Source organism: Parasteatoda tepidariorum, chromosome X2, assembly GCF_043381705.1.
Source record: "Parasteatoda tepidariorum isolate YZ-2023 chromosome X2, CAS_Ptep_4.0, whole genome shotgun sequence".
NCBI lineage: Eukaryota > Metazoa > Arthropoda > Arachnida > Araneae > Theridiidae > Parasteatoda > Parasteatoda tepidariorum.
The window spans coordinates 17844895-17859244 of NC_092215.1; the positions used below are offsets into that span (position 1 = coordinate 17844895).

Consider the following 14350-nt stretch of genomic DNA (forward strand, 5'->3'; position numbering starts at 1 on the left):
TTTTTAAAAGATTTAAAAATTCAAGGTTATATAAGAAAAATTTGACATTTTTTAAAGCACGCAAATTTTCTTAATTATAACAAGCGTTTTATTAGGTAATATGATTTTTAGAAGAAAAAAAATGCTTCATCCTCCATTGTTTAAAAGCTAATATATCAGTAATAGCAATCAATACTTATAGTTTTAAACAAAAACACAAGTGGCAGTATACTTTTCAGCTTTGAGGAGAACTCTTCCATATGAAACGTCTGGAGTTGTCGGCTATTATGGTAACAAGAGAGAGTGCATGGTAGTGCAATGAAGGAGTCGATTGGCCACAAAGCAAAGATTGTCACACCTACTTGTGCCAAGATCAAGCAAAACTATTCACTACAAAGCTCTAACAATAGTACCCGCCACCATCCGAGACTGATGTCTAGAGGAGTTCTGAAAGCCGCACAATAATTTTAAGGTGGTTACATAAAAACAAAAAAATTACATTTGTGGTTTTTAAAGATAAACTTTTAGTAAATGGCTTTGGACAAAACAGTTATATCTATACTTTAAACAGTCGCAAAGCATAAACAAACAGTATCGGATACATAATTTGATGCAAATAGTTCAAAGTAAGAACCTTTAAATAAATCTAAAATTTGTTATTCTCTTCTCTTTTTAAATTTTTTACATTAAAATTTAGCCAATTCATTTTTCATCAAAGTTCATACTCTAATAAGGAGAAAAATTTTTAACACTTTTTGTCTTAAATATTATGAGCATTTTTTCAGCAGCAAACAACAATTCTTTTAGAGGAAGACAAGAAATAAAAATATTTTAAGAATATAACAGTTTAAGAACAAAACTAAGATTCAAAAATGAAAAATAAAAACTTCAGGATTTTGACAGTTTCAGGAACCAAGGACTTTTTAAGGATTTTATGAGTCTGCACAAATCCTGCGTATAATTTTAATTTCATTGCTATATAGATTTCCTGTTGTAATTAGACATTAGAAAGGCCTGTCATTGAAAATAGTAGACAAAAAAATAATAAATAAATATTGATTTCTTTTAAAACTTTAAAATAAGTATTTTAATAAAAAAATTCAAATGAAAGGAATATATTATTAATTAGTAACTTATCAGGTTTATTAATAAATTTAATATCGATTCATCACCATTATTAATCTTTCAAGAAAACCAGAATTCTCAGAACTCCTCCTTTTTGCCATTAGGCAAATTCCTTTGAAACTTCTTCAAATAGTCAAGAAAATATTTTTCATATTGTAAAGAAAGTTTTTAAATTATTGGCGATCGAACACTTCAAATGCTTTCACCATGAGCATGTGGAAAGTCATTGGAGAAGGAAGTATGTTAGTTTCACTCTTGGTTTTTAAATAAATTAAAAACTTTTAAGTTGGAAAACTATTTGGAACTGGAAACTATATTGAACACATAGTTCTAAAAGAAAGAATTGTGGAATTTCTAAAAAAATATTTTTGACAATTAAATTCTAAACATATTAAGAAAGAGGAAAATATAATACATCACAAGATAACAAGTACTGAATAACATAGTACAACAGAGAAGAGGTAGGAAGAGATGGGGAAGGGTAAAGACACAGATCCAGTATTCTCCACAGATGGCGTATTCGAGCGTTGCGATCGCGAATATAGAAAGTTATAACAAATCTAGTCAGTCATAAAAAATTAATCAATTTAAATGAAAATGCACAGAACTTAACAAAACTGAAATTTTATGTACTTTATTGGCGTTAAACAATAACATAGGTACACCAAAAATGTACCCTTCTTTATAAAAATGACATTTCTAGCAATACAAAGATGGCTTAATATTCTTTACCATACATAAAATTTGCAAATAGTTAGTTATAACATTAAAATCTCACTTTTAAGAGTAAATGATGTAAAATAATTTACAATTTACACTGAAATATCTGAACACAATTAACATTCTCCATTAATCTGGAAAACATATTGCTTTAAAATGTGATTAGAGCTAATTTTTTACTGGTAGAAATAGCTTTCACCATGCCAGTGGCAGAAACTTATAGATGAGAAAACTGGCAAGAATAAAAAAATAAGCTAACAGTGTTAATTAATCAATTAGTGCAACTTTTAATGCATACAATAACATTCAAAATACAGGAAATATTATTAAACTGAAAAATAATGAATATTTTATGACAAAAATATAGTGTTTCATTCAAAAACTGTCCTGATAAAAAAATAAAATTACTACATACAAAAAAGGACTAAAAACAGAATTACTATATAGATATATGATGATTTTTCACAAATTACGTGTGCTCATGGTATAAATTACCAATTTATATAGTGTTCCACAAATTTATAACCTTAGTGAATTTTTCTTAAATTGTAAATAAAATACTAATTATATATTCAATTTCAGAGCTTTAAATTATAGTATTATGCATTGGATTGAGCAATAGTTTTTCTTTGCTTGGTACAGGTTCATTGAACAGATTTAAAAATAAAGAGTATATCATTTTGGAATCATATGGGTTTATGATATATGTAACACATATTTTTAATGAAAAATATATCCTTCTTTTAGTGACCTTATTTTTGTTTAAAAATGCTATATTTAAGATAAATTAACATGTTTCAAGATGTCAAAAATCATAAATGATCTGTTTTATTATTACATACCTCTAAAACTTCTTAACACTTGAAATCTGCACTTATCATATTTTTAAAAATAATGCCTATTATTTATTAACCAATCAAAACTAATCAATGTTTTTGGGACTCACATAACCATTGATACATGTTTGCTTTCTATGCCATTAAATTTACCAAAGTAATCTAAATTATTTACAAAGTATAACCATACAATTTAACCCTTTCGAGCCGACTGTCACATATATGTGTCAGCAAGAAACGCGCTCACTTCCCGGCCGACACACCCGCGTGTCAGAGAGTTTTCTCGTTCACCCCCGACCGTCACTTATTTGTGCCAGCGTTTCGGAACGTTTTAAAAAATGAAATTTCTTCCAAAAGATGGCATTGTATGTCCATATGGTTTCAGATACATGTAGATTTGACCTTCTACTCAAGATGAAAGTACATTCACGTGGTTTTTAGGGGAAGGAGTGGAGGGGGGGAATGTTTTATGAGGGCTCTTTAAATTAGCACGTGATATTTATTTACAGTAAGTAAGGGAGTTTTTTTTTTCTCTCGCTACTTTCGATTTTCGGATTAGTTTTTAGTGGATAATTAGATCTTGTAGGCTTGAATTTTTTTTCTTTTTACCGTTAGAATGTCGAAGCGTCGAAAATTTTTAACTGAGCTGGAAATAGAGGAAATTATGCAAAATATTTAAACTTATTAATATTTATATTACATTTAAACAAGAAATAACTTAAGTAAATAAAGTATCCATAGAAATATATATAAAGCATATGTCACTTAAATACTCTACAGAACAATATTAAACAACGCGCTGATATTTCGGTAATTTCATGGAATTAGGCTTAACATCAAAAAACCCTCCGGCCCTGGGGAGACACACGCTAGAGAGACTGCCGGCCTCAGCGGTAAGCGCGCTTTCGCGCTTTGCGTCGCGAAAGGGTTAATGAAATTACATCCAAAAATTAAACAATTATGTTTAAATTATAATTTAAAATGATCAGGTATGTGACAGAATGGTCAAACATTCAAGCACTCACATATATGACATTGATTTCTTAAATGCAAAAATTTTAAATTCATTTCACCTTTCACTTCTTACTCTCATTTTCTACAATTGGGCTATTTTCAGGTAGTGACAGTAAGAAAGAAAAAAAAATTCAGAAATTTCTAATGTTTAGTGATAAGATACTAGAAAAGTCATAGAAAAGAAAAACATAGCAGTCATGTTTAAAATTGAAATTATAGCAGTCATATTAAGAAAAATGATCCCAAGTAACTGAAGCAGTAAGATATTACCCGATAGAAAACTTCATATACTTCAAAAATATACAAAACAGAAATGACAGTTGACATGTTTTAAGAGCATCAAATAGGCATCGATTTTCAAGACTTGACAGGCATGAATGTAATGAAACAAAAATGATTTGGAAAAAAAGCTGAAGTTGTCAGCAAAAAATAGAAAAATAAAGGTAAGAAACAAAAACTAGAAAAACCACAGAAGCCAAGATAAAAAACGAGAAGTTTCCTATCAGGTATTATAGCAGTCATAATCTAAAATAACAGTGGTTCTTAAATCAGTTTATCTTTAGCTATATACTTGGGATAAATATTTCAAGATCATATACATGTATTCATATATATTGTAAAAAAATAGGTGCTGAATGTATATTAATAACAAAAAAAATCTGTTTGTTGCAAAATTTTTGCAAACATATTTATGTGCAAAATTTTACTTATAATTTACACTTTAGGTATGTATCACAACTTTTAATAATTTATGTTTGATAGTATTTTAAAAATAATTATAGACAATATTAGTATATTTATTGATGCGGAATGGATACTGAAGAGGGATAATGGACAAGGTAAGAGCAAAGTTGCACTATATATGATTAACTATCATATTTTACTCATCTAAAATTAGTTTCCTCCCACCGAAAAAAAGAAGCATTTTCATTCCATGAAAAAAAATCGTCTGTCTTAAATCATACTATTTTGGCTCTACTAAATAAAAATAAAAAATAAATTTAGCTTACAATTAAGAAAATTAGTTTTTTTGCTCTAAATTGTGTTATGTAGTTGAATGGATTCAAAATAAAGGTTTTTAAAAAACATTCAATGAACTTAAATATCCAACACTTTCTCCATCCTAAAGACTATGTTGAGCAGTATACCCAAATTTAATATGCATTTATCTATTTGTCATGGTATAACCAGTGACTACTAAATTAATTTTTCTTAAAATAAATGTTGTTTATATGATTTAAAAATTAAAATTGTAATAACTTATAGCACTGCATTTTTTTTTTACATTTTAATTATTTTTAACATCATACATAAATTTAAATATGGTATAATCAATACAAAATTTTTTTCTCACTTTTTACTTTAAATAATAATGAGGTCATAATTTAGTGGAACAATATATTTAATAACTATGATTTTTTGTATATTGTGGTACGCAACAATCATAATCTAAATGATGCAAGTGCAAATTCAAGTTAAACTGTAACAATAATTGAATAAGCATGAAAACAGTATAATTATTCACTAATAAAACAATTTTAAAATAAACATATTAAAATACTTATTTATATTGACTGCATATATTTATGAGGAATGATAAATTTTTAAAAAAATAACTTAAAACTTTTTAAGATTCAAGTCAAATCTCAGCAGACAAGCATGATAGAACGTGCCCCCTAAAAGTAAAGCTTTGAAAAGATTTTTCTTCAAAATAATTTTTGAAGACATCAATACTGTTAATGATTTTCTTTCCTTCTTAGATATTTAAAATTCGCGGGTTTTATGAGTGGTGATCACTGTAACGGCTTAAAACTGGTTTAAATAGGACTGATTCTTTTTTGTAAAAAAATAACTGAAAGTTTTTCATAAATGTACACATTGTTCAACTGTTGAAGTTGCAGCAAAAAATTTACTTACATAATAAAAATTTCTTACAAAATACTTCTCCTTAAGCATACAGAAAAATGGCAATTTATCCATACCTCCATAATCACTAATGTTTGCTTAAGCAGAGCAGCAGGCTAGTTTCAATGATGCATAAAAAAATAGCAATCACCATTCTGAAATTTGAGCCTGGTCCCTGAATTTGAAGCCAAGTCTAGTACCCTGTTGGCTCATCGATTTCAGAAGTCATTCTGAATTCTCAGCTGCTTTGGGTTTTGATTTCTAATAAACAAAGCAAGACTAATTATTGCAAGGCATCTGGTTTGGAAGAAATAAATGTATCTTAGTTAATATATATCAGGCTCAATATTGCTAATTTTCATTCAAAATTTATATGATTGTTGTAACTTATTTTAATTTCTTATTCTTTGTCTATTTCTATGTATTTTTCAAATAAGCGGTACAGTATCTTTTCAAATAAGTGGCAGTATTCGTAATCTTTATTAGCAAAATTCAAATATTTTTTAATTTAATCATATCTTTCATTTGATCAAATAAAAGGTATTCCTCTTTCTACTTTCTCTTTTTTTTTTGAAATACAGAAAAAATTTCTATTTTAATATTAAAAAATTATTTTTCCTTTGTACTGTCATATATAAAAATGTTTACACAAGAATATCTTTTAGAATGCAATTAAAAGAATAAATATTTTTTTATGTAAAAGTGAAAGATTTTCCATTTAAAGTGAGAAAAAAAAATTTTTTTCGTTAACTTGAAAAAACATCAAAAGGTGACAACTGAGATTTTTAGTATAATAGCATCATAATAAAAATATTGAAAATTTAAAACTGTAAGAAAAAGGTAAAAAAAAATATATATATCATAAGACCTTGAGAAATCACGATAGATTTCGTTAAAAAACAAACATATTAAAAAGAAAGAATTCGAAGGGAAAAAAACAATTAGCATGCCCAAATGCAATTTCTGAATGAATTGTTAATTTTCAAACCTGAAATTTGCATACCGTAGTAACATTATAATGATAAAACGATTTTATTTCGAAAAGTCACTTAGAACTGTCTGAAAAAGCGATCGAAAACTGATGTCAATTTACAATGAATTTGAGAGCGGTTAAAATAACTCCAATTTTAAATTGCATGTCGTAACATCTAAATAATACAAAATTTTAAAAAAAAAAACATACTTTTTATAACAATAAAAGATAACATTTCTTTCACACTTTTTCCTTTAAAAAAAAGTAGTAAGGACTTTTAACACTTAATTTTTGTGATGCAAAATTAAGCACTTTTTTGGTACTTCCAAGGCCTAACATATACATGAAAAAAGGGTTAACATTTAAAAATTGAAACATTTGATACATTAACATCAGCTATAAAAATATTTCTATTTATGAATAATATAAGTTACACATAACTGTTTTTATTTAAAATAGAAGCAACTCTTTTTCGTATAGTCTTTCTACAAATTTCAGCAATTCCAGAAAACTAACTATTCAGAAGATTTTAAATATTATAAATTATTGCATTGCGATAAATATAAAAAAAGTTGGTGATTTCTATTGTTGAACACCATCAAACGAATCACACATCTTCAGAAGTTCAACATGTTTAGAACGAAAATTGGAACAAATTCAAATCAAAATTATTTTATTGCATTGAATTTTCTTGTTAAGCCACCTCTCTTTGCAATCTTGATAAGCAAAATTTGTATAATTAATCAATTATTTTCGAGAAATGCATCACCAATATTTGAAATTTACAAGAGATTTGCAAAAGAATCTTATGTGTTTTTAAATGTTAAAGAGTACAGTTAGTTGCAGACAAGAAGAGTGGAAAAGAAACTAAACTTCACGAGACTTATGATGTAATCCGAGTATTATAGAAGAAAATAAAAAAATAACACGCGATTTAAGCGAACCAAGTAGGGCAGTTTTTACAAAAATAAGAGTTGGAAAAACAAAGGTGCAAAGAAGTTTTGAGAGAGGTGATTAGTCAAAGCAAGGGAGGTGCATGTCGCAGATTGCCGCAACTAAATTCTCTCTCGCTATAGCTTAAGTGGATGATTAGGGACGTAAGATTTTAAAATAAGTTTTTTCCAGAAATGTATGGTATGAAGAATCGAGTTACTACGTTAAAAAATTTTTAAAAAAATCTTTATTAGCAATTTTATTACTAAGTATCTTTATCTGCATAAAAAAAATTATTACCACTTAAGAAACAGAAACTAGCCTTTACTATCCCAGATTACCCTACATTAAATGGAACTGATTTCTCTTAGAACAAAAACAAAAGGCACTGATAAATTTTTTCATTAATTTGCATTATATTGACTGTGTTGAAGCTAAAAAATTAATCCACATGATTAAGATTTATCGCAAAATATTTTTCTTTCACCCTATTGCAATTAAATAGCTATTAAGTCATTAACATTTTATAGAAAGTGCTACTTAATAGGTTTAAGTCAGTTATTGCTATTCAAGTATGGTATAAAGAAACAAGTTAAAATAAACCTTAAAACAAAAATCTGAAACCTTTTTATTACCATTATTTTTAAACTTTATATATTTTTGTTGACAATTTTATGGCGAAGTATTCTGTCAAAAAACTTAAGTGTATAACAGCTATTATCACTTAAGTAACAGAAACTAGGCCTTCAATATACCAGTTTTAAGCCCATGGCACAAAAGCAAGCCAGCCTTCTTCATAATTCTAATTTTGCTCATCACTTAATGATGAAAGGGTTCGACTTTTACTGTTGGTAGATGACGATGAGGATGAAGATTCAGAATCGGAAGACGAAGTAGATGATGATGAAGAGGAGGAACTACTACTTGAGCTAGAATCGGAAGACGAGGAACTATCACTATCAGAGTCTTCACTGGAATCACTAGAACTTTTTGATGATACACTTGAACGCTTTTTCTTAGACTTAATTTCACCGGATGTAGCAGACCCTTTTTTAGTCTGCTCATTAATCTCATTTGATGCGCTTTCTTGTGTTGCAGCTGGGGGATCGTTTGCAGTTTTCATTCTTTTTTCTAGAAGCTTTGTTCGGCTTAAACGAGAAACAAACTTTCGCTTTCCACTGCATTCATACGTGAAATGACCCTTTTCCAAGCACTTTTGGCAAGTATAATTAGTAGCATCATACTCTTTTTTGCCTGAAGTTGTTCTAATGGATGTCATTCTCGAAATGTTCAAGTTGCTACGAACAAATATAAAACAATTTATTTTATCGATCAACTTTCAAAAATTAATAGGACAAAAAATAAAGAAATAAAATCTTTAAGTATAAGTCATCAGAAATTGCAGCTACCAGAAAACAAAATCGCTTTAAAGTGTCCAGAACATTCAAGATTCATTTGAAAACCACATTGAAATGATCATGCTCGATATATTTTGATTGAAAATTCCGGTTGTGCGGTTTACAGTTTAAAGTAAATAGGCATTAGACATAGCTATGCCACAAATGATCCAGTAAATACAAAATAAAATTGAAGGTCTACTCACACTAGAGGTAAACAAATTCTCGCTTGCGAATTTGGCAAAGCAATGACACGAGGCAAACTACGTGTCATATGATGGTTGCCCGGTTGCTTTCAACTAGCAACTGAAGTTAAAACCTTTCAACTTTAGTGGAGCAACCAGATTAGTTGAAACGTGTCATATAGTAGTTTCCAAATACTTTCAACCTTAACTAGCAATCATTTAGTAAACAAAATACACGTGCTGATTCTGACGCATCCTGAATTTTTATCTTTTAAATTTGAACTTGGTTTAATCTTCTAACTATGACTAGTTTTAAATGGAATTCTAGTGATACATGTATTTTTTTTTCTGAAATTTTTCAAACGTACCTTGTCTTTGGGACATAAATAACAAAGATTATGCGAATAAGCTAATTCCCTATAAACTAATTTCCTCTGTGGAGATATTAAAAGTTACAAACTATTATTGAATTTTAAAAGTGAATGGAAAAAATACTAGCGCGTTACTAATTGGCGATCGAAATGGGCTGCAGGTGGCGTAGAGCAGAACTCTTTTCCTATGGCAACACTTCACATGCTTTCCCCATTAGCGTGTGGAAAGTCATAGAGGAAGGAAGTACGTTAGTTTCTCTCTTGATTTTCATATAAACTAAAATCTTTTAACTAGAAAAACTATATGGAACTGAAAACTGCATTAAACATAGTTCTAAAGAAAAGTATCACGGAAATTTAAAAAAATATTTTTATTAAGTAAAAAGGAAAAATTTAAAGAAAAGGGAAAATATCGTAGTACATTCCTATATAACTGAAAAGAGGAGGAGAGGGAAGGGAGATGGGCTAAAGGCATGAAACCGGTCTCTCCCCAGATGGCGTATTCGAGTGTTGCGATCGCGAATTACAAATGTTTAAATATTTGAAAATTCAAAATTATATTGCTTGAACGCTAAGCTTTTTAAACTAATTTTGATCGATATTTCTTTGACAGATATTTCCGAGTATTAATGAAATTTTGAAAGCAAACGAAATAAATTATTTTGCTTTTAAATCACTTTTTTTCTGTTCTAGTTCTTCTTTCAGAACCTCAGCTATCAGCTCAACGCCTACTTCAAGTACATCGTGAATAATCGCTTCCATGATAATTAAAAGAGCTTTTAGCAATAAACTTTATTGAAAAATATAAGTTCTGGTATTGGACTGTTATATACTATAATAGTCCAATAGCAGTGCCGTTCTGATATCGGACTATTCAGAGTTGGTTGAACAAGCGAAGGTTGTAACGTGTGATCACAAACGAGAAACCAAAAACCGGTTTCTTAACTTAGTTGTCTCCACTTGGCTGCCTAGTGTCATCAGCACTTAACTCATTCGAATTCGCAACGTCCTCAGGGATGCTTCTGAGAACGTCGCCATCACAATTTTGATCCTCTGCAGAGGGAATGGCTCCTCTGATTTGATGGTCCTACGACCTGCACGTGTAGTCGAGCACTTTACGGTAAAACAGTTTAACGAGAATAGATACCACACACCCTCGATCCCTCGCAGGTTAATTAAAGTGCTCACCCAACCGCTTACTGACCGCTGCCAATGATGCTTGACTTTGGAGAAAAAAATTAAATAAGAAAAAAGAAAAGCAATTCACATACCCGAATTTTTTTTATAAAGTGTGAATAGTCTCCCACACTGCATGCGAATCTCCAAGACGCACGTACGAATGTTGTTACCAATTCCTATTTTGATTAATTATCGCGAAAGTTTAAAAGCTACATCTATGCGAAAGCCACTGTATGGGGAAAATTGCATAAGTGAATTCTAAGATGCAAACATGAACCTGACAGGTGAAATATATTTAGCTGCGAAATACTGACCAATCAGTTTCGCGTTTCTGCCTGCACTAAAATGCTCCTTAATACGAACTGCTCGAGCATGTGCGAATTGTATTTTCGGCCGATCACACATACAAATCTCGAGTCCAGAGAAAATTCTCGTTAATAACAATTCCCAATACTGTGGCTGTTGAAACATTATCATAGTATTCGATTCACCTATAAAATCGCACGTTAACCCCTTAACTTGTGCTCTCGAGTTAATTCGAGCACGCTAAACAGGCCAAACTGTGCACACTCGATATAATTCAAGCGACGTTGTATTTTATGCTGCTATAATTTTTCACACTCGAATATAATCGGTCCCGCAGTGGATTGATCGTTAAGACACGGTTCCCAGCAGATCACCGAAATCAAGCATCACTGGCTGCGGTCAGTGAGCGGGTGGGCGACCACTTGGATTAGTCTGCGTAGGGACCGAGGGTGTGCGGTATTGGTCCTGAAATTATTAAACTGTTCTGCCGTGAAGTGCTCGACTTCGCGTGCAGGTCGTCAGGCTACCGAAGCCTATATTTTGTTCAAGAATAAAATATAGCCTTTTTCCATGGAACAAAAGTGCAGTGCGTCTCTAAAGTTTACACATATCGTTAGACTTAACTATTGCAGAATGGTTTGAACGGTACACATGTTAAGTTTAATGTCACTGTTCAGCATGAATTTTTTTGAATTCGTATGAATTCATCTGGAGACCTTTGTCACATAAGAGTAGTAGAGCTACACACTGTTGACTGACACAGTCTCAGAGAAAAGTCTATAGTTTTGTTGGTAGTGGTTGATTTCTTAGTGTAAACCTCTAACCATTTCGAAAGTGTATTAACTATTACTGTATCAACTATTAGTATACGAAAGTGTATACCTATGTTCAAATATCGAACCACGGCGAAATTCACATTTATATTTTCTCAATTGAAGCTGGGATATTTCCATTACTGCACCTTAGCTCCCACAAGATCATTTTTGTGTTTGGCACATCCCACGGAATCATTGACTGTTTTCACAATATCCATATTGGTATTTCAGAAAACGGTATTATCTGAAATACCATAATGGTATTTCAGTTGTTGTTGTAGTTCATTTACGTCGCACTAGAGCTGCACAATGGGCTATTGGCGACGGTCTGGGAAACATCCCTGAGGATGAGCCGAAGACATGCCATTACAATTTTGATCCTCTGCAGAGGGGATGGCACCCCCGCTTCGGTAGCCCGACGACCTGCGCGCGAAGTCGAGCACTTTACGGTAGCACAGTTTAACGAGGACCAATACCGCACACCCTCGGTCCCTACGCAGACTGATCCAAGTGGTCACCCACCCGCACACTGACCGCAGCCAGTGATGCTTGACTTCGGTGATCTGCTGGGAACCGTGTCTTAACGATCAGTCCACTGCGGGACAATGGTATTTCAGATCTTCAATAGTGTACACTATTACGTAATAAGCTTCCTTCCCTGTATATCCCCCAAAATACCCGGATCTTGTTTCTTGTCTTAATTCTCTAGATGTTAAGGGTCGCGTGTTAATTTGAAACATTTGGTTTATATATATTACGTATTCGTTGTACTGCATTTTAGCTATTTATAGAGTTGCGATACTTTATATCAAATTTAAAGAATAGTATGTATAAGTATGTATAGTATGTATGTAAGAATAGTAGACATCCAACTCTTCGTATGCCTAGTTGTTGCCAAAACAGGTAATCCTCATTTAGTACCAAAAATAACCACCAGGCGGTTGTGACCCGTTTTCAATATGAATTTTTTGCTTTTCAGATATACATAAAATTTCTGTACTGCACAAGCTACAGCCTCTTTATCGATTTCTCATCTGTTCTGGTTTAGGTATTAGGTAAGCTTGGTTTACACATGTATATAAATGTATTTAAAATATATACTTTTAAATAATTTGTACAAAACTATTTTTTCACAAACAATTTTTTCTGTTTTTCATAAAAAAAAAATAAAAGAAGAAAGACAGCACCTTCAGATGAGATTATTATATCATTTACTCTCATTTTTAAACAATATATTGGCATTTTTGTGATAACTATTTCTGTTTTATCAGGTTCAAAAAAATTTTTACTTGTACATATTTTACAATATTTTTAACAACCTTTCCAGGAAATTATGATATTTTTAATAAGTCAATAATATTTTGAAAAGTTTCTATTTAAATATGTGTTGCAATGAAGTTTTTTTCTTTCTCATTTTACCGTGAGCAAAAAAATGGACCACCCTAAGTAACTCTTAATCTAATGATCAGATCTTCACACTCTAGGACTCAATCAGGCGAATAGTTCATGAGAAATCGAATTTTTAAAAAGTTACATTCTTAAAAATTGATTTCGCACGAACTACTCGACCGACTTTGCTCCAATTTTGTAACCTCCAATTTCGCTACAATTTCGTTTTGAAACCTTTGATTACATTTAGATTAAGCCTATATTTCATAACTTATTTCATCTTTCGGTTGCCTTTATGAAAATTCCTCAAGCAAACATGCTAATGAAACAAAAATGGTATTTTTGAAAAGAAAATATAGTTTTTTTAATAACAATACATTGAACAAATTATGTAAAAAACAGCATTTATAAAATACTTCATTATTATTTCCTATCGCGCTTTTTAAATCAAAGTAAAACTACTAAATTTTTTAATAAGGAAATATGTTTCCTAATAACCATTTGAACATTTATGGAAATTCTTTTAGGTTTTCATTTCGAAGTAAACCATAATTCAGCTTATGTTATTCCTTTTCAGCTTATGTATGTATAGTTGGCTAAGGTAGGAACTCCCCTCACTCAAAGTCCGAAGCCGTCTGCTGCTATGGAAACAAGAATATCGCATTTCAGGAGGGGTATAGCTTCTCTTCACTCTAACGCAATATACAGTAGTAGAAAAAGATTACCTTTCTTTAGCCGCCCAGAGTCAAAACTTATTCTAAACAGTGATCCCACTCCCCTATTTTAAATAGTTATGACTCGTTACCATAGTCATCGCCATGGGTTCAGACCACTGGCTAGGGGAATTCTTACTTTAGACAAACTATATGGATGGTGTTTTCTACACTAGGAAACGCTGCAAGCTCGGTACTGCCTGAATTTCCGGGTTACTGTTTCCGTTGTATTTTAAAGCCATTTGGCATCGTTGTGTTTTGAGATTCTTGCAAACAATGTATTTGATTACTTATTACTTGTGTTTACAATGCTAACAATACTTGTGTTTACAATGCTAAAAGTGCTAACACTCACGTAAGATGGTGCACAGCTTGCAACAAGAACAAACAGTGATAAACTTATGGAAAGAGGCCAAATCAAGACTGCCAAAAAAGCGAGATATTCAAAATCTAGCAACCATGTCACCTTTTTCAATAATAAATAACAAAATAAATATAAAAAAAAATTTC

General features: G+C 30.9%; 1 protein-coding gene across 1 annotated transcript; it reads right to left on the reverse strand.

Moving 5' to 3' along the window:
• Window positions 1-1722: 1722 nt before the first annotated feature.
• LOC107443857 (zinc finger CCHC domain-containing protein 10) lies at window positions 1723-9006 on the reverse strand. Its single transcript, XM_043042052.2, has one exon. It carries the CDS (start codon window positions 8762-8764, stop codon window positions 8288-8290), a length of 477 nt encoding a protein of 158 aa, XP_042897986.1. The 5' UTR covers window positions 8765-9006; the 3' UTR covers window positions 1723-8287.
• Window positions 9007-14350: the final 5344 nt, after the last annotated feature.

What these genes read in the sequence shown, in the direction of transcription:
- LOC107443857 (XM_043042052.2), bottom strand. Translation starts at nt 8,764, where the DNA reads ATGACATCCATTAGAACAACTTCAGGCAAAAAAGAGTATGATGCTACT.